At 38.5% G+C, this 26274-nt stretch overlaps 1 protein-coding gene across 4 annotated transcripts in view; it reads left to right on the top strand.

Moving 5' to 3' along the window:
• mys (myospheroid) overlaps nt 1–26274 on the top strand; it is a 331725-nt gene that overhangs the window by 104028 nt on the left and 201423 nt on the right. For 3 of the 4 annotated variants that reach the window (XM_067141892.2, XM_067141891.2, XM_068226367.1), the window contains 2 exons: nt 5517–5745; nt 11944–12031. In XM_067141892.2, the coding sequence (XP_066997993.1) occupies nt 5517–5745; nt 11944–12031 (317 nt within the window). Of the gene's footprint in view, nt 1–5516; nt 5746–9333; nt 9419–11943; nt 12032–26274 lie in introns of all 4 variants that reach the window. The other variant, XM_068226368.1, reaches the window with a different exon arrangement.

Raw genomic sequence — 26274 nt, 5'->3', positions numbered from 1 at the left:
GGTGTTTCAAAAACATGAACATGATCTCGCTCCCTATTCATAAAAAAAAAAAAAAACCTGAAAAAGGCTTGGATGGATCGCGCCTTATTCCAAGACTGGTTCAGAAAACAATTTGTGCCAAAAGTGAAAGCATTTAGAAAAGAAAAATGAACTGCCTCGTCATGCATTGTTACTGATAGGCAATGCTCCATCGCATCCAGAAGAAATGCAACTTGTTTGCAGTGACATTACAGCCATTTTTCTTCCACCCAATGTCACTTCGATTTTGCAGTCAGTGGACCAAGGAGTGTTGCAAGCAATAAAAAAAATTAGACAAATGCTTCTTCAAAGCCTACTTGAAGAGAATGAAGAACTTACAATCCTGCCAAAACTTAAGAAAACCGGGCGAGTTGGCCGTGCGGTTAGAGGCGCGCAGCTGTGAGCTTACATCCGGGAGATAGTGGGTTTGAACCCCACTGTCGGTAGCCCTGAAGATGGTTTTCTTTGGTTTCCCATTTTCACACCAGGGGGGCTGTGCCTTAATTAAGGCCACGGCCGCTTCCTTCCCATTCCTAGGCCTTTCCTCTCCTGATGATGATGATGCTTGTTGTTTAAAGGGGCCTAACATCGAAGGTCATCGGCCCCTTTCCTCTCCTATCGTCACCATAAGACCTATCTTTGTCGGTGCATCGTAAAGCAAAAAAAAAAAATTACAATTACTGTAAAAGACGTAATTTACTGGGCGGCAGAAAGTTGGGATTAACACAAGCAAAGGGGCACTGCAGAAATCGTGGAAAAATCTCTGGCCTGATCTGGAATGTTTGTTAAAACAGTTTTTTCCCCAACAAATAAATGTGAACTTCTTCCACTAGTAAAGAAAATTGCAGGTTGCAAAAATGCAAAGGAAAAATGCATCAAAGAGTGGACAACTATCGACAACAGTGGTTACAGGGCATACTATGCAGATGAAGACATTGTAGCAGTGGTGCAAAGGATGTCAGCTGAGATCAACACAGATGATAGTGAGAACGAGGGAGAAACCCAAACTGATGTTTCACCCACTGTTGCTGCCAGTGCCCTTGACCTCGCCCTACGCTACATCGAGCAGCATGCCGCTGCAACTCCTAGTGATGTTTATGCGACGTTGATAACATTTTGCCTCTTCAAGTCATTTTGGAATTATTTTAACTTTCAGTATTGTGAGTTGGATCTTCAGATTATTTTGAATTCATATTCATTCATTCATTCATTCGTTCATTCATTCATTCTTCATCATGATCATGTTTTGAATTCTGGTCAGTGGATGAATTATGGCATTTTAATTGGCATTATATTTTGTCACATCTCGTACCATTAGGAGCTGCTGACCTAGATGTTAGTCCCTTTGAAACAAGTATCATCTTCACCATCGATTCTATTTACTTTTCTCTGATTCATTATATTGATAGGTGTACTTGCACAATCGTATTTATCATGTCATCTGTAAACATTGCACTCCAAGCCTCTAAAGATGTCTTAACTAATTAAACATCACAGATTACAACAGGTAAACTACCAGGTCTCAAAAAATATTTTGCAGTCTGGCTGTTCTTGTACTGATGTGGGGACTTAACATTTACCAGGTCTTAAAAAATATTTTGCAGTCTGGCTGTTCTTGTACTGATGTGGGGACTTAACATTCTATAGTGCCTTGTGATCTTTTTCAACGTCCATGAGGATGTTACGGCATTGCACTCCTCCTTGTGCATCAGATTCTGTTGTGGCAGAGTTCTCATAACAAATTCAGACTACTACTTCAAGGTCTGTATCTGTCATCACTGAAACCTTGCTGTAACTTGTCTGACTTGTCAAATAACAACTGCTGTACTTCAACAAACGCTGGGTCAGTCAAGTCTAAAGCAGCCTTCTTACACAACAAATTTCAAAAGAAACATCACACAAGTACACTCAATTCACAATGTCACATGTTCAGGCACAATGCATCTGAGACATGAAATATTGCGTACAACCTCACTATGCGTCATTTAACACCACACTGGCAGGTAGGGGCAAGGGTAAGAAGGCACCACAAAACAGCATATGAAACTAAGCACAGCCAGGCTGAGTGGCTCAGACAGTTGAGGCGCTGGCCTTCTGACCCCCAACTTCGCAGGTTAAATCTTGGCTCAGTCTGGTGGTATTTGAAGGTGCTGATATACGTCAGCCTTGTGTCAATAGATTTCCTGGCATGGTAAAGAACTCCTACGGGACTAAATTCCGGCACCTCGGCAACTGTAAAAATGTAGTATGTGGGACGTAAAGCCAATATTATTATTATTATTATTATTATTATTATTATTATTATTATGAAACTAAGCGCATACATCTGTGAGATATATATTGTGCCCGATGGAGCGTTAATCTAGCCTTTGTCTTGAGTTCTGTTTTTCTGATTGCTTTGTCCTTGTATCTTAGAAGTGAAGTATTAGTTAGTTCTTTTCCTGCGTTGAACAGTGTTTATTTTCTGTACATTATGTACATTTTTTCGACATTTCGAATACATTGCAGTATTCTTTGTCATGGAGACTGAAATACCCCTACTCGATCCGAGGTAATCAGTCTCCCAGGCAGCAGTCGCACTACGAGGATGGTTTCTGAACTTGATCTTATATATTCTGGCTAGTTCTTTGGCTGGTGCATGAGTGTAGAGTTAACTGGATGTATTGGCTTGACGTTTGTGGAGTTATTGTTGAAAGTGTGGTTATAGTGTTGTGCTCTCTGAGATTTACTGTATGTCCAATGGAGTAAGTTCATTGTTGTGCTTGCTAGTTGCTAGGTGTTTGCAATATATAGGTTATGGTTCTTCTTAGTTTGTGTCTTGGTTCATCATGTTCCTGTGTTGATTTATGGTAGGGCCTACTCTAGTTTAAGTTACTCAATGTACATACACTATATCTCAAAGCACCAAGATTCTGTATTAATAAACACAACTGGGATTAGACAACAAAACCTGCAAACTCATTCTAGAAACCTTGACTAACACAAACTCCAAGGTTACATTTAGAGGCGAGGTCTCGCAAAGCTTAGAGATAAAAACAGGGGTGAGACAAGGGAATGTTCTCTTCCCATTTCTCTTCAAGTGTGCCCTGTTTTGAGAGAATGGCGCAAAGAACTGACTAACTTGGGGTATCCAGAGTGGAATATACCTGGATGATAAGAAGGAAGGGCTGGTTGTAGATTGCCTGGTCTTTGCTGATGACCTGGGACTGGTTGCCAATTTGCTGGATACAACAACAGTACAGGTCAGTTACCTCAGAAGATAGGCAGACAAAACAGATCTTCAAGTGTCGTTGAAGAAAACAGAGTTCTTTACCAACATGAAAGAAACTAGCAGATATACTACTAGATCAGGAAAAAATCAATAAAACTGAGAAATGTAAGTATTATCCACAGTGTGTAGAATTATTTAGTTCTTTTTCCAAACCTGGAAAAAGAACTAAAGAACTAAGTAATTATCCATGAGAGTCAACAAGTTGGAACTGGCCAATTGACTGATAAAGAACACTTATAACAAAAAATGCCTGTTCCACAACCTGAAACTGAAGCACTTCACATCAGTCAAATGATCAGAAGCTCTGTATGCCATAGTGTCTTTCATTGAACCAAAGAGGTCTGATGGAGAAACTGTAAGTCAGAGAGAGGAGAATTTTCAGGAAGATCTTAAGTCTGGTAAAGGAAGATGAAGAATTCTGTAGACAGCACAATTCCGAGCTCTACGAACATATAGAGAGACCGTCTGATTGTGGTAGGAAAAGGAGAGTAGCTTTCTATGGCCATTTAATAAGATTGTCTCCCAAAAGACTGACCTTCATCTTCTGGCAGAACAAGATGATTCGTACCATTTGGCTGACAGAAACTGAGGAGGACATTAAAGAACTGGAAAAACCAGATCTTCAAGACAGACTGTCTGTATGACATAACCTGAAAGAAGTCCATGGATTTCAGGAAAAACTCCAGAAGCAATTTACCCCCCCACCCCCACCTGGATAGATGAAAGAAAGTAGTCACACTGGCAGAAAATGTGACAATACTGGGCAGAGATAAAACCCCAACAGTTCAGCAAGCGTGGTCCAAAGTAGGCCATTTCAAACCAAGATGACACATTTTGACTCATGTGCACTATATAACCACATCACAGAAAATTTTCTTTCTAATTTGCAACATCGATAACGGTTACAAAAGATTATTTCTTAACGTCCTGAGAGTCACTTACTCAGAACGTTCTGGCAGAATGTTTGAAACCACTCTGACTAGGTAATTCATGTTCCTTTATGAAAGAAATGAAAGTTAGTTCAGTTCTGTAAATGTCAGGCGTAGATATTTTGAGGCATTGGATCCCAGATGCGCTGATGCGGTGGATTGAGGCATGTATCATTGCTAATGGGGATGGCATTTTGAACATTACATGTAAGAAAGATTGAAATAATATAGTATGCTGGTACATTCTATTCCTGTTTGTGTTTCCCATGATTAATATACTATGTAGAGTTGTAGAAAACTGAAGTGGAAATGAAACATTTTCAGGCCCATGTCCATATAACATATTTTCTTCTTGTGTGCATGAAGAATGTGTCCTAAACTTGTGGCCATACCATATTATTATTTCATGTATTTGACATGATTTGACAGTAGTTTGTTCTTTTCCAGTGCTGATAGTTTCTTATAAATTATTAATAATAATAGTATGCATGTTTAACATCTCTCCAATTGCTGAAATTTAAAGAGATGGGGAGGTGTAGGAATTTTGACTGCAGGATTTACAGGAAATTAATGATACGCAGTTGTCACTTTCAAACATCCTCAAATGCCATCGTCCTCAGTTGTTGCTGGACTCACTATCTTGGGAAGTAGGGACTGTCATGAACTAATTGCACTATATACTTCTGAGGTCGGCTTTTATCTTACTCTCACACTCCCCAAATTTGAGTCCAATTTACCTTGTCATAAGGTCCATTTACCTTGTCATAATAATTATGCTATGGGTTTTATGTCCCACTTACTACACTTTTAGCCAGGCTGAGTGGCTCAGACGGTCGAGGCAGTAGCCTTCTGACCCCAACTTGGCAGGTTTGATCCTGTCTCGGTCCGGTGGTATTTGAAGGTGCTCAAATACGTCAGCCTCGTGTCGGTAGATTTACTGGCACGTGAAGGAACTCCTGCGGGACAACATTCCGGCCCCTCGGTGTCTACGAAAACCGTATAAGTAGTTAGTGGGACTTAAAGCAAATAGCATTATTATTACATTGATGCCAAGGTGCCAGAATTTTGTCTCAAGGTCTTTAACATGCTAGTAAATCTACCAACATGATGCTGATGTACTTGAGCACCTTGAAATACCACCGGACTGAGCTGAAATTGAACTCCTCAACTTGAGCTCAAAGGCAAGTGCTCTTCCGCCTGAGCTTTACCTTAGCTTTTGTGTTCTCCTTCAATAGTTTTCCTACTGTATGCTATGAATCTTTTGAGACTTTTTAATAAAATAAATTCTCGCTTTTCAGATGAAGCATTCCGTATCAACTTCACTTATGCTCAAGCAGAAGATTACCCTATTGATCTATACTACTTGATGGACTTGTCCAAATCTATGGAGGATGATAAGGATAAACTATCGAGCCTGGGTACTCAGCTCGTAGATAGCATGAATAAAATAACGAGTAACTTTCGCTTGGGATTTGGCTCATTTGTGGATAAGGTGGTAATGCCGTATGTCAGCACAGTTCCTAAGAAGTAAGTGCTCTTGTGTTAGTGTAGTTGAATACTTTGCAACTTTTGTTTTCTTGAACTACATAAATGATATTGCAGAGTGCCTAAGATGTGAGATTAATCTATTCATGTATATTTTCATAAGGAAAGGTAAATTTTCTGTAATCTTTGATTTCATACATTATCTACAATTAAAAGGCTTATCATTAAAAATCTTCTTGACCTTCTGGTAAGTTTTTGACTTAATTAGGAGGATTTGGTTTCAGTTCCTAGTTCTGCCATGAATTTAAGTTTTAATGTAGATGATACAAGGTTATACAATATCACTGAGATGGTGCTGCAGCAAAAACTGGCATCCTACATCATGAAAAATGTTGCAAATAACAATTGTACATTTTTCCAGACTCCAAAGTAACAGCTTATAACTTGCATACTTACTGGAGTATACACAGTTGATGATCAAACTAGTCTTTAATTTAAAAAATTGAACATACATTAACAAATATGCTTAGATGGCACATGAATATCAATTCACAGGAAATTTCTCTGTCATAACTGAATTTAATCACAGATACACATGATCGTACAGATACTACAATAAAGAAGTTGCTATAAGTAAATAATGGGACTGTTGACTATTGTTACAAATAAAACTGTTTTATGAATTCAGTTTTAATTCAGGATGACCCAATTAGTACATGCACATATATACACAGTAGACTAAAATAATGGTAATTTGTGCACCTAGACAACACAACTACATTTATTTGCAATTTTTAAATTGCAAAAACTTTAAATAATTAGGTAATGTTTTGTCTTCTGTGCGCTATCTTCAGCTATATTAGACAATATAAAGCAACGGAACTTACATGTTACATTAAAATTCTGTCACATTTCAGCCTTTCTTCTCCTTTCTTATTCATTTTTAATACTTATTTTCTATTTCCTTTACATATGTTTTCACACCTTTAAAGATCATGCCTCTATCATTGACAACTTCAAATTTCAGTATTTTCTAATTTTTGGCTATGAGCTAATAAGCTGATGTCCACAATATAGAACTCAACTAGCTGGTTTATAAGCAAGAGATTTGACAATATTAAGTGAAGCACAAATAACTCCAAATAGGGGGCCACATTTTGCTATATTTCTACAAGATTTTACAGACTTTATAACATTCTAAAGACAACAAATCCAATTTTATTTTTTCAGTTCACAACATTTTGAAATCATTTTTCTCATGATGTGTTTTACAACAGAACATTTAGCACATCAACCTTTTATCACTTAAGAATGTAAGAATTATGATGTAATATTCTGATTGTTTAGATATGAGTTTTGTCCTTTTATATGACCTAATATAGTTTAAGATGACCCACGGAAGCTGAAACATGTTCCAATATGTAACGTTTTTGCAATTTAAGAATTGTAAATAAATGTAGTTGTATTGACCAGGTGGACAATTATATTACCATTTTTTTATTCCGTTGTAAATTGTCAATACAAAATCGCAATGAAATTTATTGGATGCAATTATATTCAACCATGAATGACAACGCTCCGCTAATTGCTGTCTATTTACTAAGATCCTGTCTCTCCTCGCAGTAGGTAATCCAGCTCTCTGGTATTACCTGCGACAGATGATAATCCTGATTGACAGCTTGCCTTTCACTTTTGCTCGCAAGTCCAGTCACCCCGCACAGCAGCTGCCTGCGGACAGATATGAACACAGGGCTGCTGACCACAACACACGACACTGTTCCTTGGCTAGAATCTAGAGTAAGCCCACCACAACATAGTCAACACACTCAATTCATGTGGCCGCTCCACACAATGAACTACTTAACACTGAATTAAACAGCGACAGCTCAAAAGTGTTAACCAGCACTAAAATTTTCTTCATAACTACATAGTCCGGCTCCATGGCTAAATGGTTAGTGTGCTGGCCTTTGGTCACAGGGGTTCCAGGTTTGATTCCTGGCAGGGTCGGGAATTTTTACCATAATCAGTTAATTCCCCTGGCACGGAGACTGGGTGTATGTGCCGTCTTCCTCATCATTTCATCCTCATCACAACACGCAGGTCGCCTACGGGAGTCAAATCAAAAGACCTTCACCAGGCCTCTACGGAGGCCACACGCAATTTATTTATAACTATGTAACTGCACCATTCTACTCGCACCAACTATTCCACTCGCAGACGCCAAGTTAGTCTACAATACACGGTAGTACATACGCAGTACTCCAAGGCAGTGCACAGACTATTCCGCTCGGTGCACGATGACACTCTGATTCCGGTGGGACACTGATGACAACCAACACTGCTGCCATCCAGCTCCAATCACTCACTCCACGTCGATACACATACAGCACTTTGGTCAGTACTCCAAGGAGTACACACATAGGTCTCCGCTCTGACTCCAGTGGGAGACTGATGACAGCCAGCACTAAAACTGCCCCAGTACGATTACTCTCATTACTCGCTGACTGTTCGTGGCTAGCCTTGTTTTTATTTCCTGATGTGGAGTATTGGAATATTCAGGACTTGGCTAGAGATGGAACATTCTCGTTGCATCTTCTAGAAGGCATATGGTAAACCAGGTGAAGAGAACATTAGAGGAGGGGCTGCGGTATGTCCTAAGGCTGGCTGGGAGGTCCCTGGTCTGCTTTACTCATCTCTTCCAGAAAACACCAGATGGAGCTATGACAGGACTGGCATGTAGCAGTATTGTACCTAGTGTTGTAAAAAGGAAATTATTCTATTAGAAACCATTAATTGAGATGGTGATAAAGTGTAGAATATATTCTTTCTTTTAAAAGCAGAATGCTGTAATAAACTAGGAAGTTGGGTAGGGATATCTTCAGAGAAATAGAAATAGAAAATAAAATTCAGGCCAGAAAGTATAAGTTAAGTACAGTCAGATCTGTGTAAGTTCAAATGGACTTGTGGGAAGGACATAGACTGAAACTGAAAAATCTTAACTAAGTATGTGGTGCTGATTGACTCATCAACATATAAGGCCTTTTTCTTTTACATCCACTGTTATTCTAATGTGGCGGCCCCATGGTGTAGGGGTAGCGTGCTTGCCTCATACCCAGAGGCTCTGGGTTCTATTCCCGGCCAGGTCAGGGATTTTTACCTGGACCTGAGGGCTGGTTCAAAGTCTACTCGGCCTACGTGATTAGAATTGAGGAGCTATCTGACGGTAAGATAGCGGCCCCGGTCTAGAAAGCCAAGAATAACGGCCGAGAGGATTCATCGTGCTGACCACACACCACCTCGCAATCTGCATGCCTTCGGGCTGAGCAGCGGTTGCTTGGTAGGCCAAGGCCCTTCAAGGGCTGTAGTGCCATTGGGGTTATTCTAATGTACTGGTTTGAATGCTCTAAAGTTCTATGTAACTATATCTGTAGACATTTTGGTTAGTGCAACTACTGTCTTAATGTTATTTTTTCAGTTGTTCCTTTGGTGTAATGTTAGTATGTACAAGATTTTGCATACTGAATGAAAATTTTCAAATTTAGTTGTGATTTTTCAGGTTTTCCTTTTATCTGTAATAAATTTCAGATTTGAATTCTTGTATGTATTCATTGAATTTCTGTGGCTACGTAGGTTAAAGGCTCCATGTACGGGATGTGTGTCGCCGTTCGGTTTCAAACATCACTTGTCGCTGACTGATAACGTGACTGACTTCACTGTAAGTGTGTGCTTCATTTTTTTCAGCCAAGTTATGTGCTTATATGTTGGGGAAGTGAATGAGGAACTTCTATGTCCCTGAGCAGTGAGCTGTGTTTGGTAGCATTTATTTAATATATCATGGTAATTAATTTTTCAGCTTCTCAGTCCCATCCACTGCCCATCTCTTGTACCTTCCTTGGTCCATTTTCTTTCTTTGTAAATTACTTCAACATTTTCATAGAAACAGTAATAATATTCCTAATGGTTATTAATGGTGTGAAATTAAATATTCTTTATGTTATTGCTGTTAGGTTTATGTATTATTTTATAGAGATTTCAAATATAGTATTTCCCTAAGGAAAAAACCTATATGATTGAGATTGGAACAAGTACATTTTATCATCATTCAGAGTTACTTACAATTTGAACCTTCTATTTGATGGATAATTAGCTCTCGAGTACAAATCATACTTTTATAATTCATCAACATGTATATAAAACGGGATATAATGAAGCCAGAGTAACTCCACAGTTGGTAGCAATATAAGGTTGTGAGAATACATTCCTATTGATGCAGGTTACACCAACGATCTCCAGTCAGACTTACACAGGGTGAGAGACTTAACAGGCCACCTGGTTAACATGACTGTTTACTGTAAGAGATAAAAATTCTTCAGACAAAAGTTGTTTGGCCTGAAGGAAGACTGATACTGATAGTTTTCAGAAGATGAGCTGTAGAGGAAATAAGAAAGTAATGTTCATTATTTTAAATGGTTTTATATATTTTACTATTTTCCTTTTCATAGTGCATTTGAAGGGTTGTATGGCAGTTATGTGAGGGTCAATCGGGATATATGTATCGTGGTTTTAGTTGGGAACTTGGAAATTTTCTGATAATCACTTTTTATGTTGGGAGGTCACTGGTCTGTTTGATTCTTAGTGCTACTGTTGCCAAGATATTTGAAATAGTTGACTGCATTTCTTTTTCTGTTTGTATGAGAGTGTTTGATATCCTGAACTCCATCATGCCTTCCTGATTATTGATAATTGTCCATGAAGATGGGACTGCTGTGGTGTCCTGTTATGTGGTGCTTCGCTTAAGAATGCAACTCTGATCAGCGTATTTGGCTACCTGATCTCTCTCTTGAAGACCTGTGTTGGTGTTGGACAGTGTTAGTGTTCCTGTTGTACATTTTTTTTTTTTTTTTTTTGGCATGCTAGTGTCACTTTAGAGAAATAGTTTCTGCATTTTCAATTATTGTAATTGCATTGTGCATAGGAATGCTGTCCGACTCCTGAACTTTTATCTCATTACATCGGTGTTGTTTATTGTGAATTTTATGCACAGAGAATATTTGTTATTCTATTAGCTAATGTAGTGTTAACATTTTAAATAGAAAATATGAAAGTGATTGCATTTTAGGCTAATTATGTATTTTTTAGCTTTGCAGGAAAATAATCTATTGTAGCCATTTCTAGAAATCATTTTGTCATTACTTGAAGATATAAATTAATCTCTGTTCCTTTGTTCTTACTTATAAAGGTGTTCAAACTTTTGATCATATAGCTTACAGCAGTTGAACCCTTAACACGTAGAGGAACTATAGAATGTTGGTAAATTTTCATCCTAATTAATTGTACTGGCTCAAAGGGGTAACGCAGTAATGCACTGAATTCATGGCTTTTTATTTAAAATTTTTATATCTTGTGCTCAAAATTAATGGCAGTTAAATATCTGCTTATAATATAGTAAACTACAGTCCAAACAATGGTGCCACAATGAAAGTCCTGTGTCAGATGTGTGGTAATCTTGTACACTTTGCAATGCATTGTGTTCCTAAGATTTAACTGTATACACTTTTTTCTAGTGACACTTTCATGCTCTCATCTTCTTTTATGGGCTGTAATGAATATTTGGCCTCCTGCATACATAATTGCATAAGGGCACAAGGTAGCTTACTGAGAAAACAGGAATGCATACAGTTGGTAAGGTATACTATATCTCTTGAAGGGAATTATCTTTGTTTATAATTTCTTGCAGAATCATCAGCTGCCCACATGTGGTGGTTGGTATAGTATAATTCTCTGTGGCAATAAAGGATATATATATGTCACTCTATTGAAATGTTGGAAACTAGAATGTGCATAACTAGATAGTGTCATTTTAGCAGCTGGTTTTTATTTTTATTTTTTTAAATATACTAATTGAGTCTCTGGATGGATGTTCCTTTCGATATGAGGGCAATGCATGGTACAAAGAAAAGATAGTTGATCATTTGACACGTTTGTTTTATACATAACATTCTACAAAAGAATTGCATATTCAGTGCTTGCTTTACATGTTTAAAAATTGTTACATTATTAGAAAAGTAGTATATTATCATTGGAGAACTATTTCTCTTGAGTGACACTTGCTTATGAAGTGCTTACTTGTCCCTTGTTCTTATCAGTATGTACTATATGTTGTGACCGGCATGTGCCGAACATTTGTAGTCAGTACTGCTAGTTGCTGTGACAGTCTGTTATTTTCTTCTCTACACCTAGCCTCTTGGAACCTTGTCCGGGCTGTGCAGCTCCCTATGGCTTCCGGAATGTCATGGCCCTGGGTAGTGGAAATGCAACAGAGTTTGCTGTAAGTTCCATCTTAGTTTGGTGCCATTTCTCCCACTAACTATTCCTAAAATGACTGTTAGGATAATACATCTCACTTAACTAACTTGCTTACCAAGTCCTCGCTATTGCTTTGAGGTGACACTGAAGTAGTTTGAGATATTTTCTTTGTAATTATTTTGTTGTAGTTTTTTCACAGTTAATTGTTACAGCCATGAGATCTTCAGTTACAGCCTTTTAAGATTGATGTTGTTAAGTAAACCGTTCATCATGCCTGTTCCCAGAATTGAACCGGCTATCGCCTGTCCTTGACTTCAGTATACTGTAGACAAAGGCTACCTGCGAGATCTAAAAAGAATTACTGGTATTTTCTAAATGCATTTAATTGATTTTAGAACAGATTTGGATCACCAACAGATGCAGTACATTCGCCAACAATCAGTAAATTAGACTTTAAAAAACTGGCTATTTAAATTGTATTTTCAAATTCCTGGGTAGATTTGCATTTTTCTTAATTTAATATGCCAATGCATACTTTCTGTCCAATAAAATACCTGTATAGGATAAAATTATAGTAGAAAATTATTGTTCTTTTAATAACAAGAACTTTTTCATTTTACAATACACCGTTAAGCCATTGTGTTAAGACCATGCCGACACTGGAACCTTTAGCGCGCTAGAGCGGGGAGAGTAACACAGCCTACATAGTATGTACAGAACAAGTCTACAGGCTTGCTGTTAGTAGTTTCTCCGGCGTCAGAATGGGAAAAGCGGCCTCTCTCTCTGTGTTTGATGGACGGCAATTTGTGATGGCACGGCAGCTTGCTACCATTTTCTCTGAAACGGTGTTGGTTGTGGGTTGCTCTCATGCTGCTATTATCAGAATGTATCGAAAGTGGTGCATCGATGCGCAAATGCCAACGCGTCATCCAGCTGTGTTTCCACAGTGGCTCATTGATACAAGAGGCCAGCTGACGCTGTTGTGTATTGTTCAGAGCGACTGCAGGGCCACAGTCCAAGAAATCACCAACGGGTACTATGGTGATGACCTGGCCAATTTTTCCTACACCATTAAACACTGTTGCGCATGGGACTGCACAGTCGACGACCCAGTCGTACCCCAACGCTGACCGCACTCCACTGGAAGCAGTGCATGAGGTGGGAACAAAATCATTGCCACTGGACTGGATGATTGGAAAATGGTTGCCTAGTCTGATGAATCCAGATTCCTGGTTCATCATGTTGATGGCTGAGTGCATGTACATAGATTTCTATTGGAGTCTATGGTACATGGTTACATGGTTGGGCAGAGACAGTCTGGCAGAGGTGTAATGGTCTGGTCAATGGTTTTATGGGACACACTGGCGTTATTATTCCGGAACCAAGTCAGTTGGTTCATGTCAACAATATTCCCTAATGGTGACGGTCACTTCTAACAGAACAGCGCGCCATGCTACACTGCCAAGATTGAGAAGTGGTTCGAGGAACGTGATAGTGAATTTGCTTTAATACCCTCATCGAACATTTGTTTTTTGATTCAGAGAAGTTGTTTCATTGTACATCACCAGTATCCAGCAGTGTATTCCCACTGGAGGATCTACTGTTGCGCTTCTGGTATCGCCCCAGAAATGTGTGAGAGACAGGTGAAATTCCACCTTATTTTCTTGACATGGCATAAGCCCAAAAGCCTATACAGTATCATGTCTATAAGTACGGGCCGTGAAAGCATCAATGGCAACATTAAAAACCTCTGTGGGGAGGATACTTTTAAGAAGGCTTCAAAATTCAGCAAATTAAGGAGAAAGAAGTCTATTATTCTTTCTTCTTTGTGCTTTCTACTGAGATGCAGGAACCATAACACCATTCCCAACTGTGTGAGCTGAAGCACACGTTAAATACACTGAAGGCCAGGAGAATATATCAATGTGCTAGCAAGGCTCTTGTGATCGAGAGAGTGCATTACACTCGTAGGGAACTGGATTCCGTCTCCCGAGAGTTGTTTCGTTTACACCTGCTGTTAAGCAACACTCTCTCGCAGGAATTGTGGTTGACTTTCGATCGCATTACTGCTATACAGGCTGAACAAAAATTCAACCAGGTGTCATTCAGACAGAAATCGAAGTTCCTCCGTCTAGCTCAGAAACAGGCGGTCTCTCGCACGAACCTGGATGCCAGTAAAACTGTCATCAATCTTTCCAAGAAATCCTTGGACCAGAACCAAGCGGCAGTTCTAGCTAGGGGTCTTAATTTCACTGTCGCTCCCTCTAAAATTCCCACTGAGGAGTTAATTACTTCCGTTGAGGCAGCCATCCACAAACTACCTACGGATGAGGCTGAGGAGTTAAGACAGAAATGTATGAGACTCGTAAGGTCCGCTGTTGTACTCGCGCCCAATTTAACAAGAGGCGAAAGAAGAGCTCTGAAGGAACTTAGAGATGATTCTGAACTGACCATTCTCTCAGCTGATAAGGGTAATGCGACAGTGGTTATGGACACTGACGAGTATAAGAATAAGATCTCGGCTATATTGTCAGAGCCTGTTTACAGACTGAGCTCACGTGACCCCACCACTCGTGTCCACCGCCACCGTGAAGCTCTTAAAACAATTTTCAATCCCAAAAGAGGAGGCTAAACACCTGTCCCCGGGGGATGCAGTGCCACCTAGATTATATGGATTGCCTAAGATCCATAAAAAAATGTTCCCCTCAGACCTATTGTTAGTGCGATAGGTTCTCCTACGTATCATCTGGCTAAGTACCTAAGCAAATTGCTTCAGCCACACATAGGATGTACTGAATCGTACGTCAGGGACTCTCGGTATTTCGTCAACAAGCTGTCAACCATAACCCTTCAACCTAATGCACTTTTGGTGAGTTTCTGTGTGGAGTCCTTGTTCACTGAAGTGCCGATTGACTCGGTCATGTCTCTCATTGAACACCTGTTCTCTGAGGACATTACTAAACTATTCTACCACTGCGTGACTTCCAGCTATTTCTTTTGGGGTGGGAATTTTTACGAACAGACAGACAGAGTGGCTATGGGAACTCCACTTTCACCCGTAGTGGCTAATTTCTTTATGGAGCATTTTGAGGACGAGGCTATTGCTTTGGCGCCTGTCAAACCTACGATATGGTGGAGGTATGTTGATGATGCATTTGTGGTCTGGACAGAAGATCCTGAGAAACTTCATCTATTTCTAAACCACCTAAATCAGCAACATCCTTCAATAAAATTCACTAAGGAGGAGTCAGGCGGATGCCTTCCTTTCTTGGCTGTTCTAGTATGAAAGAAACTGGACGGCTCCTTAGGACATACCATCTATCGTAAGCCTACCCACACAAATCACTATCTTCATGCAGATTCTCACCACCATCCAGCACAGAAACAAGGCATTCTCACGACACCCGCCAAGAGGGCAAGACAAATTTGCGAGCCATCAAATATCCAGGTGGAGATGGACACGCTCAGAGTCGCGTTCAAGGGTAATTGGTTACAGCGATTTGCAGATCCATAGAGCCCTGCATCCCAGAGAAACAGCCAAGCAAAGCTCACAGAAGGAAGAAGTGAAGGGAACTGCCTACTTGTCTTACATTCACAGCACAACAGATCGAATTGCCGAGGTCCTCCGCAAACACAATATAAAAACCGTGTTTGGCACCGCCACTAAAATTGCTCACAGTCTGAGTAAAACCCAGGACAAATTGTCCCCAATTTTACATCCTGGGGTATACGAAATTCCCTGTACTTGCGGTAAGGTATACATCGGCCAAAGATGCCGGTACATTGGTACCCGTATCAAGGAACGTGAACTTAATATTCGTCTCAACAAACCAGACAAATCGGCAGTAGCTCTGAGTACGTTCTATCGTTGGATCATGATGTCATGTTCCAGGATGCTCAAGCTCTTACCCACACTAGACACTACAGGTCCAGGATTATACGGGAAGCTGTGGAAATACGTAGAAATCATAACAGTTTCAACAGGGACACTGGCTATCAATTAAGTAATACCTGGTTGCCAGCCATTAAGAATTTATGTATGTAGTTCCCTTCCCTGTCCCTTCACTATTGTTATTTCATCTCGGTATTTTCCAAATTCGTACGTTCCTCATCAATAGATCTTTCATTCCCGGCTTGTGTCAATGTCATACACCTGTCAATGTCATATGTTATGTACATGTTATGTGAACCTCTTAGACTGATTCTGATGGTTCGGTCAGCTTCCGCTTCGAACACTGGTGCTGTGCCATGTCCGGGGAACCATCTGGTGGCGAATGAATGTACCATTTCCACTTCTATTATAATGTCTAAATTTAAAGAGTCATTGTTTAAGAAACCTTTCTCGTGGACAGTCGAGATTTTCTTCTGATGACACAGAGCACAGTTCTCTGTGAAACGTAAAGAATTTCACCTTATTTTCTTGACACGGCATAAGCCCAAAAGCCTATACAGTATCGGTATGTTGTAGTATTACGTGTGTTTCGACAGACTGATAAGCATTAAAGCTGAACAACATATAGGTACAAAAATCATGAAATATGAAATAAATTTTCCCAAAATTAAGAAAACTTATAGGAAAATAAATATTGCAGTGCACATTTACATTGTACCAGAAATCTCCTCCCATATATGCTGTATATAACGTACGCACTGTTGCTTAGCGGCCTTATTCAATTCCTTATACTAGGTAAGTAATATGATGATTATTCAAAATCTGTACGGAAGTTGAAGGGTGGTATTATTATTATTATTATTATTATTATTATTATTATTATTATTATTATTGTACAAAAATTTAATACGTTAATGATACAGGCCTTTATGGCCTGTCGGATTGTTTTGACAAGGCCTGCTGTAGAGTAGGAGAAATATTAACACTCAAAATAAGACCCTGGTTTAACAATACGGGAGACAACTTTCTGTAAAATTGAAATTAGTACATCTTTTATTACTTACTGCTTCACTATTTATTGGATTCTACCATATACATATGAAATTTAATGGTGTTTGGTTAATTCCTGTAGCAAGGGGGCTGGGTTTTGGTGATAGTCTTAATGTGAATCTTAATTCAGATACAACGCATTAAATTACAAAGCACCACAGAACCACATAAGTCAGTACATTCCTCCATATAGGAAATACATCTGACCCTAAAAGTGGGCTTAATCTACATTAGTGCCTACCCCTGATAATTGGGAGAAAGCCAGGAAAGCAATAGTAAACCTATACATATAAAATGAATTCACCGGGTGAGTTGGCCATGCGGTTAGGGGCGCGCAGCTGTGAGCTTGCATCCGGGAAATAGCAGGGTCAAACCCCGCTGTCGGCAGTCCTGATAATGGTTTTCTGTAGTTTCCCATTTTCACACCGGGCAGATGCTTGGGCTGTACCTTAACTATGGCCACAGCCGCTTCTTTCCCACTCCTAGGCCTTTCCTATCCCATCGTCGCCATAAGACCTATCTGTGTCGGTGCAACGTAGAGCAAATTAAAAAAAAAAAAATTCATGTGGTAGAAAGGCCACAGGTAATTTCTTATTGTATGCACACCCAAGGAACTTCTGTATTTTGTTTTTTAAAAACTTCTTAAATGTTATACTTCTTCACTGTACAAAAGGAATGGAAGTGCATGAAGGTTTGATCATTATTGTTGATGCTAATTTCACTGCTGTATTCTCGGTGTGCATGACCGAGGGCTTTCAGTTGATGGGTGTAAGGTGGCTTAGAGAGATTATTTTGTTGTCAAATGGACTTTGTATATATGCATGCTATTCTCTTTGTAATATAATTATCCTCATTATCATGCATGAAATACTTTTATATTGAAATGAACTACTTTACTGTTTATCCTAGACTCTGTACCACACATTGCCAAACAGTTTATTGTAGGAATGATAACACCTCATGGGGACCTGGAGCAAACTATCCAGGACTCCAAATGTGTAGTTTTGGGTTATCAGTAAATATATTTATTTGCTACATAATCATATGACATCCTTTTCATCTTTACATAAATGATTCGGCCTTTATCTACTTCAATCTTTGTCATATTGCTCCCTGGAGCTGCCTTTATATCCTACTCTGTACACTTGTCTCCATAAGGAAAGGATGTATTTCGGAATAGGTTCTTCTTATCCTTCCTATCGAAGAACGAAGTCACTATCTCGTTTTACTATTTTTGCCGTTGTAATTCTTTCTTTCTTTCTTTCTTTCTTTCTTTCTTTCTTTCTTTCTTTCTTTCTTTCTTTCTTTCCATTCATCACTTACGTACAATAACGCATTCCACCCTTATATCTTCAGAAATTACTTTCTGCTACATGTATCAATATTCCAGGTAAGAAAATATTTTCATTTTCAGAATCATTTTCTGTGTGTTCTAGTCTGGAATTTTATGTCCCTCTTGCTTCTGCTGTCACTTTTTCCCTTAATATCAGTATTAATCTTCTTTTTATAATTTCCTAATTAAAATGACTTGATTTCTCAACACTTCATTTGAATGATCGCATTCCATTTACTGTATTCACCAACAGATTAAACATTTCAGTTCATCATTGGAAATAAGTCTTCTGTCTTCCCTTAGATGTTAAAAATGGTGTCTTTTGTTGATTAGAATATTATTTATGAATGCATTTATTCACAGGCCAACAAAATGGTGAAAAAACATATTATTTAAACGTTTATACTGAATATTGAGCCCGTATGACTTGCTTATGCCGACTAATCCGTCAAAATTGTATGACACAGGATATGACAGGCGCCAGTTGTCTGTGGGAAAGATTTTAGTAGCTATTGTTCAAGCAGAGCATGCATGACCTCATGGGGCTATTTTGAAGCAAGAGGGAAAATCTGTGCAGACAATGGATACAGTTGCGTATTTCACCACTCTGTATGAGGCTAGAGAATGGGCAGATTCTTTATAATTCGTGCAGACTGGAAAAAGAGTAATTACACTGAAGCCAGAACAATGCATAAAATTAAGTCCAATGAGGTGAAAGAGTCGTGCCAAATTTAAATGTGATTGGACCAGGAGATGATCAGTGCCCTGAATGAGCATGATGACGATGAGAAGAAGCATGTTAATAAAATAGGTGACATGAGGCAAGAGAATAATTGGTGTGTGTGATTGTCTTTATACTATTGTGCATTGGACAGACGCAGGGAATTTGTTCTGGGAGAGTTCAATTACCATGTGAGTTTTAGAACATTTTAACCCAGGAGTTCGTGAGTTTCTTTGTGGGAGATAGAACTTTGTTTGAAGATTCGAGAAATTTTAATGTCTTTATTTGTACGAGACTGGATGCAGACTAATCAATGAACAGTTTGAACTTCATTCATCAAGTCTTGTGGAGAATAGAGAAATTTAAAATTCATGCCACGAAGAATTTGAAATTTGCAATCTTAGAGATTCCGTGACCAGTTTGGGATGAAATCTGGCTATGCAACTTAGTTGGGTACCTTTCCGACTGAAACTTAGAGCATCATTTCAATGAGAGCAGACTTGTTCGAGAGATAAGGGTGGAACTAGGTGATTAGGCCAAGTGATAAGAGTATAGTAATCCAGTTGAACTAACTCTAAACCATGTGTAACAGGTTGTAGTGCATGAAAGCAGTTAATGTAAGTGAGCAGGGGAAATTAGTCTGGTTGAGGTTTTGCTGGGCTGCAAGAGTGAGTACTCAAATTCAAGTTATTAAATAATGTATGCTTACATAATTCTCAAGGGGATAGGCTAATTTCATTAATAAGTAAATTCAATTGTTTTAAGCGTAAATAATTTAAAGTAATAATGACCAGTACATGAGGTCATCTTCTTTTAGAAGCAAAGTGGGTTAATTTCATACTGTAATTTGTTTTACTGCTATTTCATTATCTTTGCTGATTATCTTTGCTTTGTTTGTGGAGATGTTTTGGTTATCTTGGTTTCCAGTAAATATTAAGGGAATATGTTCGAGTGCTAATTTTTGGGGAATCGGAAGACATTTCACCATACATGTGTATGACTGAATGTGTTAGATCCTGGAGGGATCTCGTGTTTGATGCCAGCATAGTGTCATCGGGAATTTCTGTAAATAGAGTAGTGTGATTGTGCATGTTTATTTTGTGAAGGATTAAGCTACTCAGACAGACAGTGTCATTGTATGATTTCCATTGTGTAAATATGCTTTTCTGAAGTGATTTATGATGTCAAAGTTGTCTTAAATTTTGAGTGAAGGGATATCTTGTGGCCCAGCTGGATGTCTGTTCGAAGCCACATATTATTAACATGTTTCATTTAATCTCCCAAATCATCAGTGGAATATTTATAATTTATAAATGGTCACTACTGTTAGAGTTGAGATTAAATTAGTTTATTTATTAATGCCGGATGAACCAATAGTAGCATAATTATGCTCACCATATTTTAATTTTAATCAAAGTAAATCAACTGATATGATATTGAGTAATTCTAGTACACGTAGTTAGGATCTTTATAACATGTTCCATGTTATTATTGGGAGAATCTGATATTTTGAGTTTGTCACCAATTTATCATCGTGTAAATGAAATTTATAACGTGTGGATTATTTGGTTCAGTGATAATGTGGAATATTGTTCTTAAATTATAGGCCAGCGTAATGAGCATGTATATTTGTGTAAGACTTGCCTTGGGTAGGTCTTATTATTTTTCAGCATCGTTGATTGTACCTGGACCTGTGTAGGCCAGTGTCATTTATTTTTTCTGGAATTATAGTCACAGATTTAATTTAGCTGTATGTTATGAGCGTAGTACTCTGTTGATACTTCATTCTGTCGAGGGCTAAGTGCGACGATATTTATTGGCTACCAAGGAGGGTAGACATTAGTGCAGCCTGTGTTTATATTTTCACCCATATTCATATAGGCTCCGTGCGTATAGCAATGTGCTGCTGCAGGTAGAAATTACTGTGATGCAAAGGTTCTTTTCACGACCTCGTGAAGTGCATTTGAAAAGACGGTGGATCATAGCAGCAAATCGGAAGTAGTAATTCAGGATTTATACAGTTTAATACAAAATACCATTTTACAAATAGATCAACAATTAAAAACAAATTATTATAGCAATCTAATATTTGCAAAGCAAGCTGCAGTAGGCCATCTTTCTTAGAGCGCACACATCATAATAGATACAAATTGTATTGTATTCCCATAGCCTTTGCTGGCAGGACCTAATGTTTACAGTGCACTATGTCTTCTGGTATGGGCTAGAGCAATTTTGTTACTTTCATTGACCTGTCTCAGCTTTATCCTTAGCTTTGACAAAATGAAAGTGACTCAGGTATGAGTAATGCTAGTAATGCCATTCCTTCTGCAGCCAGTCCCTGCTATGAATGGTGTGAAAATATTGCTCATAGGGTCAGTTGGTGCATGCATTTCAGTGGGCTTGGCAGACTGATGTGTAATAGCAACTTGTGGCTCGGTGAGGAAAGCAACGGGAAACTACCTCACTCCTCATTTCCCTAGTACGCCTCTTCAGTGATGCCTAGGCCATCTATGACAGCTGATGGCGGAACTGTTGAGGATCCAACCAGCCTTCGGGCTGAGGACTAAACATACACACATACAGTCTTAATTATAGCCAGTAGAATAATAATAATAATAATAATAATAATAATAATAATAATAATAATAATAATAATGAGAATATAATACCGTACTGTTCTACAGACCAAAATGTGAAAATTTATAGTATTCCATTACAAACTAACAACATGGATTCGGAAAGGCAGTAGACAAATGTAATTACACAAATAGGCCTCCATTACACAATATCAATAGCTCATAGAAATACCGCATTTTACATTCGTAAATTTATTTCCTTGTCCCGAGGTGGTGCATTTCTTTTCAAGCACACCTCTAATGGAAATGAGCTGCATTCACCGTTTTAACCCCATACCAGTTTCTGGCAGTGTCAGGATTCAAGCTCGAGCCCCCGAGGAAGGTATCTAGTAGAGCCAACCGTTACATGGTTATGTTTAAAATTAATTAAATTGAAACTTAAAATTAATCGCCTCCCTAGCAGCATTAACCTACGCTAACGTGATGTCATATTAGAAATAGACCAAGGATATTTTCTGAAGACGGAATTGTTGATTGTGTACTGTATATGAACAATAAACTCGTTACCACCACTTCTATTACGTAAATTACTATGTTGCCTCTATCGTGTAATGGTAGGATATCTAGGGAACCAATGTTTCTTTCTGATCACATTTGCAGCTATTGCTCTGTTGCTATTTCCTGCAAACTGTTTTTCTTGTAAATCCATTACATGACCACTTCCTGCAAGTTTGGAATAATGTGCCAATTGTTGTTGCATAAAACACTCTAAAACCCCACTGTTATTATTTAGTCAGCCATGGCAGCACGCGGTGAAATGACAGCGGATATGTGTGCGGTGAAACGCATTAACTTGCAATGTTCGCCACTCGCAGCACAGCGGTGCATTTCTCCCATCAGCGCACGGAGCCTATAAGCGGTTTGATTTTATGATTCATTTGTTGTGTTATTTTGTGCTAATACCAGAATTCAAGTGTACGATTGGATTATAGCGTGTGCATATTTATTTTATTTCGAGTGTCATGACTATTTATTTCAGGTAACAATGTTGAAACAGTGATTGCATTTAAGCCTTTCCTTTTTATTATGGGAAGTTGAGATCTTTGTTGGTGTGAAAGTGTTGGATGTTTATTGTGTTCGGAAAAATTTGGCAAATGTGCAATTTTATTCTTGTTATATTTCATTCATGTGTATTTTGTTGTATGTGATCAGAATCCACGATGGGTATTTGTTTGTTATCTCCTGTGGGGGAGCTGGCATAACGTACTCACTGACCCGCTTAGTTTGTTACGTAAAGTTACCCTTATCTGTAGAATTTTCTCTTTGACAATTAGGTAGACAAAGCTAGGATTCCACTGTGGCATCGTACGTGGATATGGAATAACTAGTGTTCATTCTTAAGCCAAAAATATTGTAAATTGTTCACAGCTGTAATAATGTTTGTATTATTAATTCAAGTCCAATTTATTATGAAATGTATGTGTCAGCGCATATCATCTTACTTCAAGATGAACTGTAAGCAGAACTAAAATTTTAATGTCATATTTATTTGTTGTGATTGATCTGATAGACTTAATTCCTCTTTTAAATTATAAATTTCCATCGATCTTACGTCGTAGTTTGCTCACCATTCATAAGATGCTTTTGCCTTGACCATGAATTTATATTATATGTTATCCATCATTCAGAGCCGAAGTATAGTTTATTTAGGTGTTATTTTATGCCGTGAACCAAACTCGTGGAATCCACTGGCTAGCTCAGGACTTTTGCCAGTTTGGTACTCATCTGGCAACAATATATAATTTGCAGGTTGTTTAATCCGAAAATGACTTCAGTTTTCTCTATCACCCACCAGTTTCTCACTACATGCCTACGGTGCGACGTAAAACCACTAGCAAAAACTACATGCATAGATATTTTAACTACATTAATGAAGAGATTTTGCATTTATTATACAGGGTGGAAATCAAATAAATGGATATAGGAATTTAACATGAGAAATCAGTTTTCTCAAATATGCTCTCCCTGTTCATTTAAAGAGAAATTTTGCAGTAATGTTTAAATTATTATTAAATATTGGTATCAGCAATGAATCGTAATGTTACAGAACAAATGAAGTCCATCAGGTGAAAAGCTTCATTGTCTAAGGGAGTAATAAACCATGAGAGAAAATCCTCCTTTGTTAGACTTTTCATCAACAAATGTTTGAGAACCATCCTAGGAGTGCAACGGCTGGACATTATATTGAATCAAGAACTGTGGAAACGCACCCAGCAGGGAATAGCTGAAATCCAGATGAAAGGACGAAAATGGAAACAGATCGGATGCAGCCAATGCTGAAACTCTGACAACATACCAAAACAAGCTCTTCAAGGAATCCCCAGGGAGATAGAAGTAGAGGGAGACCAAGGATAACATAGCGGCGAACAGTCGAGGCAGAGGCGGTGACAGTTGGGAAGTCCTGGAAGAACATCAAAACAGTGGCAGTAAATAGTCAGATGGAGAGCTCTTGTACGTGCCCTATACTCCACCCAGGAGTAACAGGAATTCAAGTAAGTCAACGAGTTGGTAGAGGAGTAATATATTGGTTGTTTTTGAAGTAAGAATGAGCCTCGGATGAATACAAAACCAAATATTGACCTCATTTCTTGTGTCCCAGGAATAAATGATAATTTTTCAAGATCTGCTACTCATCCTCAGAATGCGAGAATTATTTACTAATGGAGCACTCGAAATGGGCTTAATTATTTTAAAAAAGTGAAATATCTTAAAACTTTTTTCAAAACAATTTGCTGTACATCGCACTGACACAGTTCTTATAGCGACGATGGGATAGGAGTGGGAAGGAAGTGACCATGGCCTTAATTATGGTACATTCTAGTGTGAAAATGGGAAACCATGGAAAACCATCTTCAGGGCTGCTGGCTGTGGGGTTCGAATCCACTATCTCTTGAATGCAAGCTGACAACTATGTGAGTCAAACTGCGCAGCCACTTCCTTGGTAAATCCAAATTTGATTACACTTATAGGCAAGAGTGAAGATATAGTCGGTATGATGAGACAGAGAATGTGCATATAATTAGGGCTCAGTGAGATAAAATGGAAGGGGACACACTGAAGGAAGTTGAAAGGAAATTGCAAGTTTTATTGTAATGATGAAAACCAAGTGATTTGGCTGTGTGGTTAGGGGCGCGCAGCCATGAGCTTGCATTCGGAAGATAGTGGGTTCAAACCGCACAGATGGCAGCTGTGAAGATGGTCTTTCGTGGTTCCCCATTTTCACACCAGGCAAATGCAGGGGCTGTACCTAAGGCCATGGCCATTTCGTTCCCACTCCTAACCCTTTCCTATCCCATTGTCGCCATAAGAGCTATCTGTGTAGGTGCAACGTACAGCAAATAGTAAAAAGTAATCGTGAAGGCAAGAAGGCATGGAATAGAGTGGGTTTGGTACTGCACAAAGATATTGAGACCAGCACGGAGGTTTCCTGTGTAAATGAAAGATTTGTCAAAGCCCGATTAAATCTAGGACAAATAAGTTCCACAATAATTCAAGTACAGCGGAACTTCGTTACTGCATTTTCGAGAGGGCTGAAAAAGTGGGATGTCAAAAGTGAGAAATTGTACTACCAGAAACGCTATATTGTATCTACAACATATAAAGATAATTTTTAAAAAGAATGTCATAGATGTGCGCGTGAAATTGCTGACCTTAAGAATTGGTTACATGCACTAGTTCAGTCACAACATTAACATAAGTTCATCAGTAATAGGGTGACCAACTGGTTTTGAAGCAAATGAGGGAGATTTCTATAGTCCTGACCAAAAAGAAGAGATTTAGAACATGGCAAAATTTTGCACAAAAAAAAGGAAAGAAAAAACAATGCAGTGTTCGTAAAAAAATTAAAAAATTATTTTGTACGTTAAGGAGACCTAAATATATTTTGCAACGGATTTTGCTTCAGACGATAGTTTGCCATCACTTTTTGCAGAGTCTAAAAATGCAGTGCAAGAATACATGAAGTTCATGGCAACTTGCAGTTCTGATTTGATCAGCTTTGTACTCCTATTCCTAACATCTGTGAACTTGTTATTCATAAGATAAAATACTTTCTCTGTATGAGTATTACTACCTGATATTCTTACAACATAGCCTACCAACTTTCCCAGTTTTCAGAAGTTATATTTATCGATTTTAAGTTGCTGAAAACCGCCACCCTTTCTGGCTAGCGTTACCCTCTAAAGACACAACACATGGTATTGCATCCTTACAACCACAAAATACCTCATACAACTAATCTTCATTCATACAATCCAGTTGGATACACTCCACGTCATGTATGTCATTGAATGTTAATTCCCTTTTAAGACATACTGGTATTAAACACTTCAAACTACGTCAGATTTGTTAAGCATGTAAGAATACAAAGAATCGTAAAATTCAAGGAAATTGCTTTCACATGTAGATTTCAAATTTGAATTGGGAACAGTAGCTAACATGTTGTGAGTAGCACTACCAAAGTATCTATCTTTAATTCTCTGTCCAACCTTACTAATATGTAAATGTGCTGCTTCATGGGACTCTGTAATACTAAGAACAGAATTCTCCAAATATTTTGCTGTTTGAATGAAAAAGTTTTCAGTATTCACAAAGAAATGAATATGAGCCTCAACAATTGTTTCTACTTCGGCAT

This window comes from Anabrus simplex, chromosome 2 (assembly GCF_040414725.1).
Source record: "Anabrus simplex isolate iqAnaSimp1 chromosome 2, ASM4041472v1, whole genome shotgun sequence".
Classification (NCBI taxonomy): Eukaryota; Metazoa; Arthropoda; class Insecta; order Orthoptera; family Tettigoniidae; genus Anabrus; species Anabrus simplex.
Note: the sequence above shows the minus strand (reverse complement) of the source record. Positions and strands in the feature narration are given on the sequence as shown.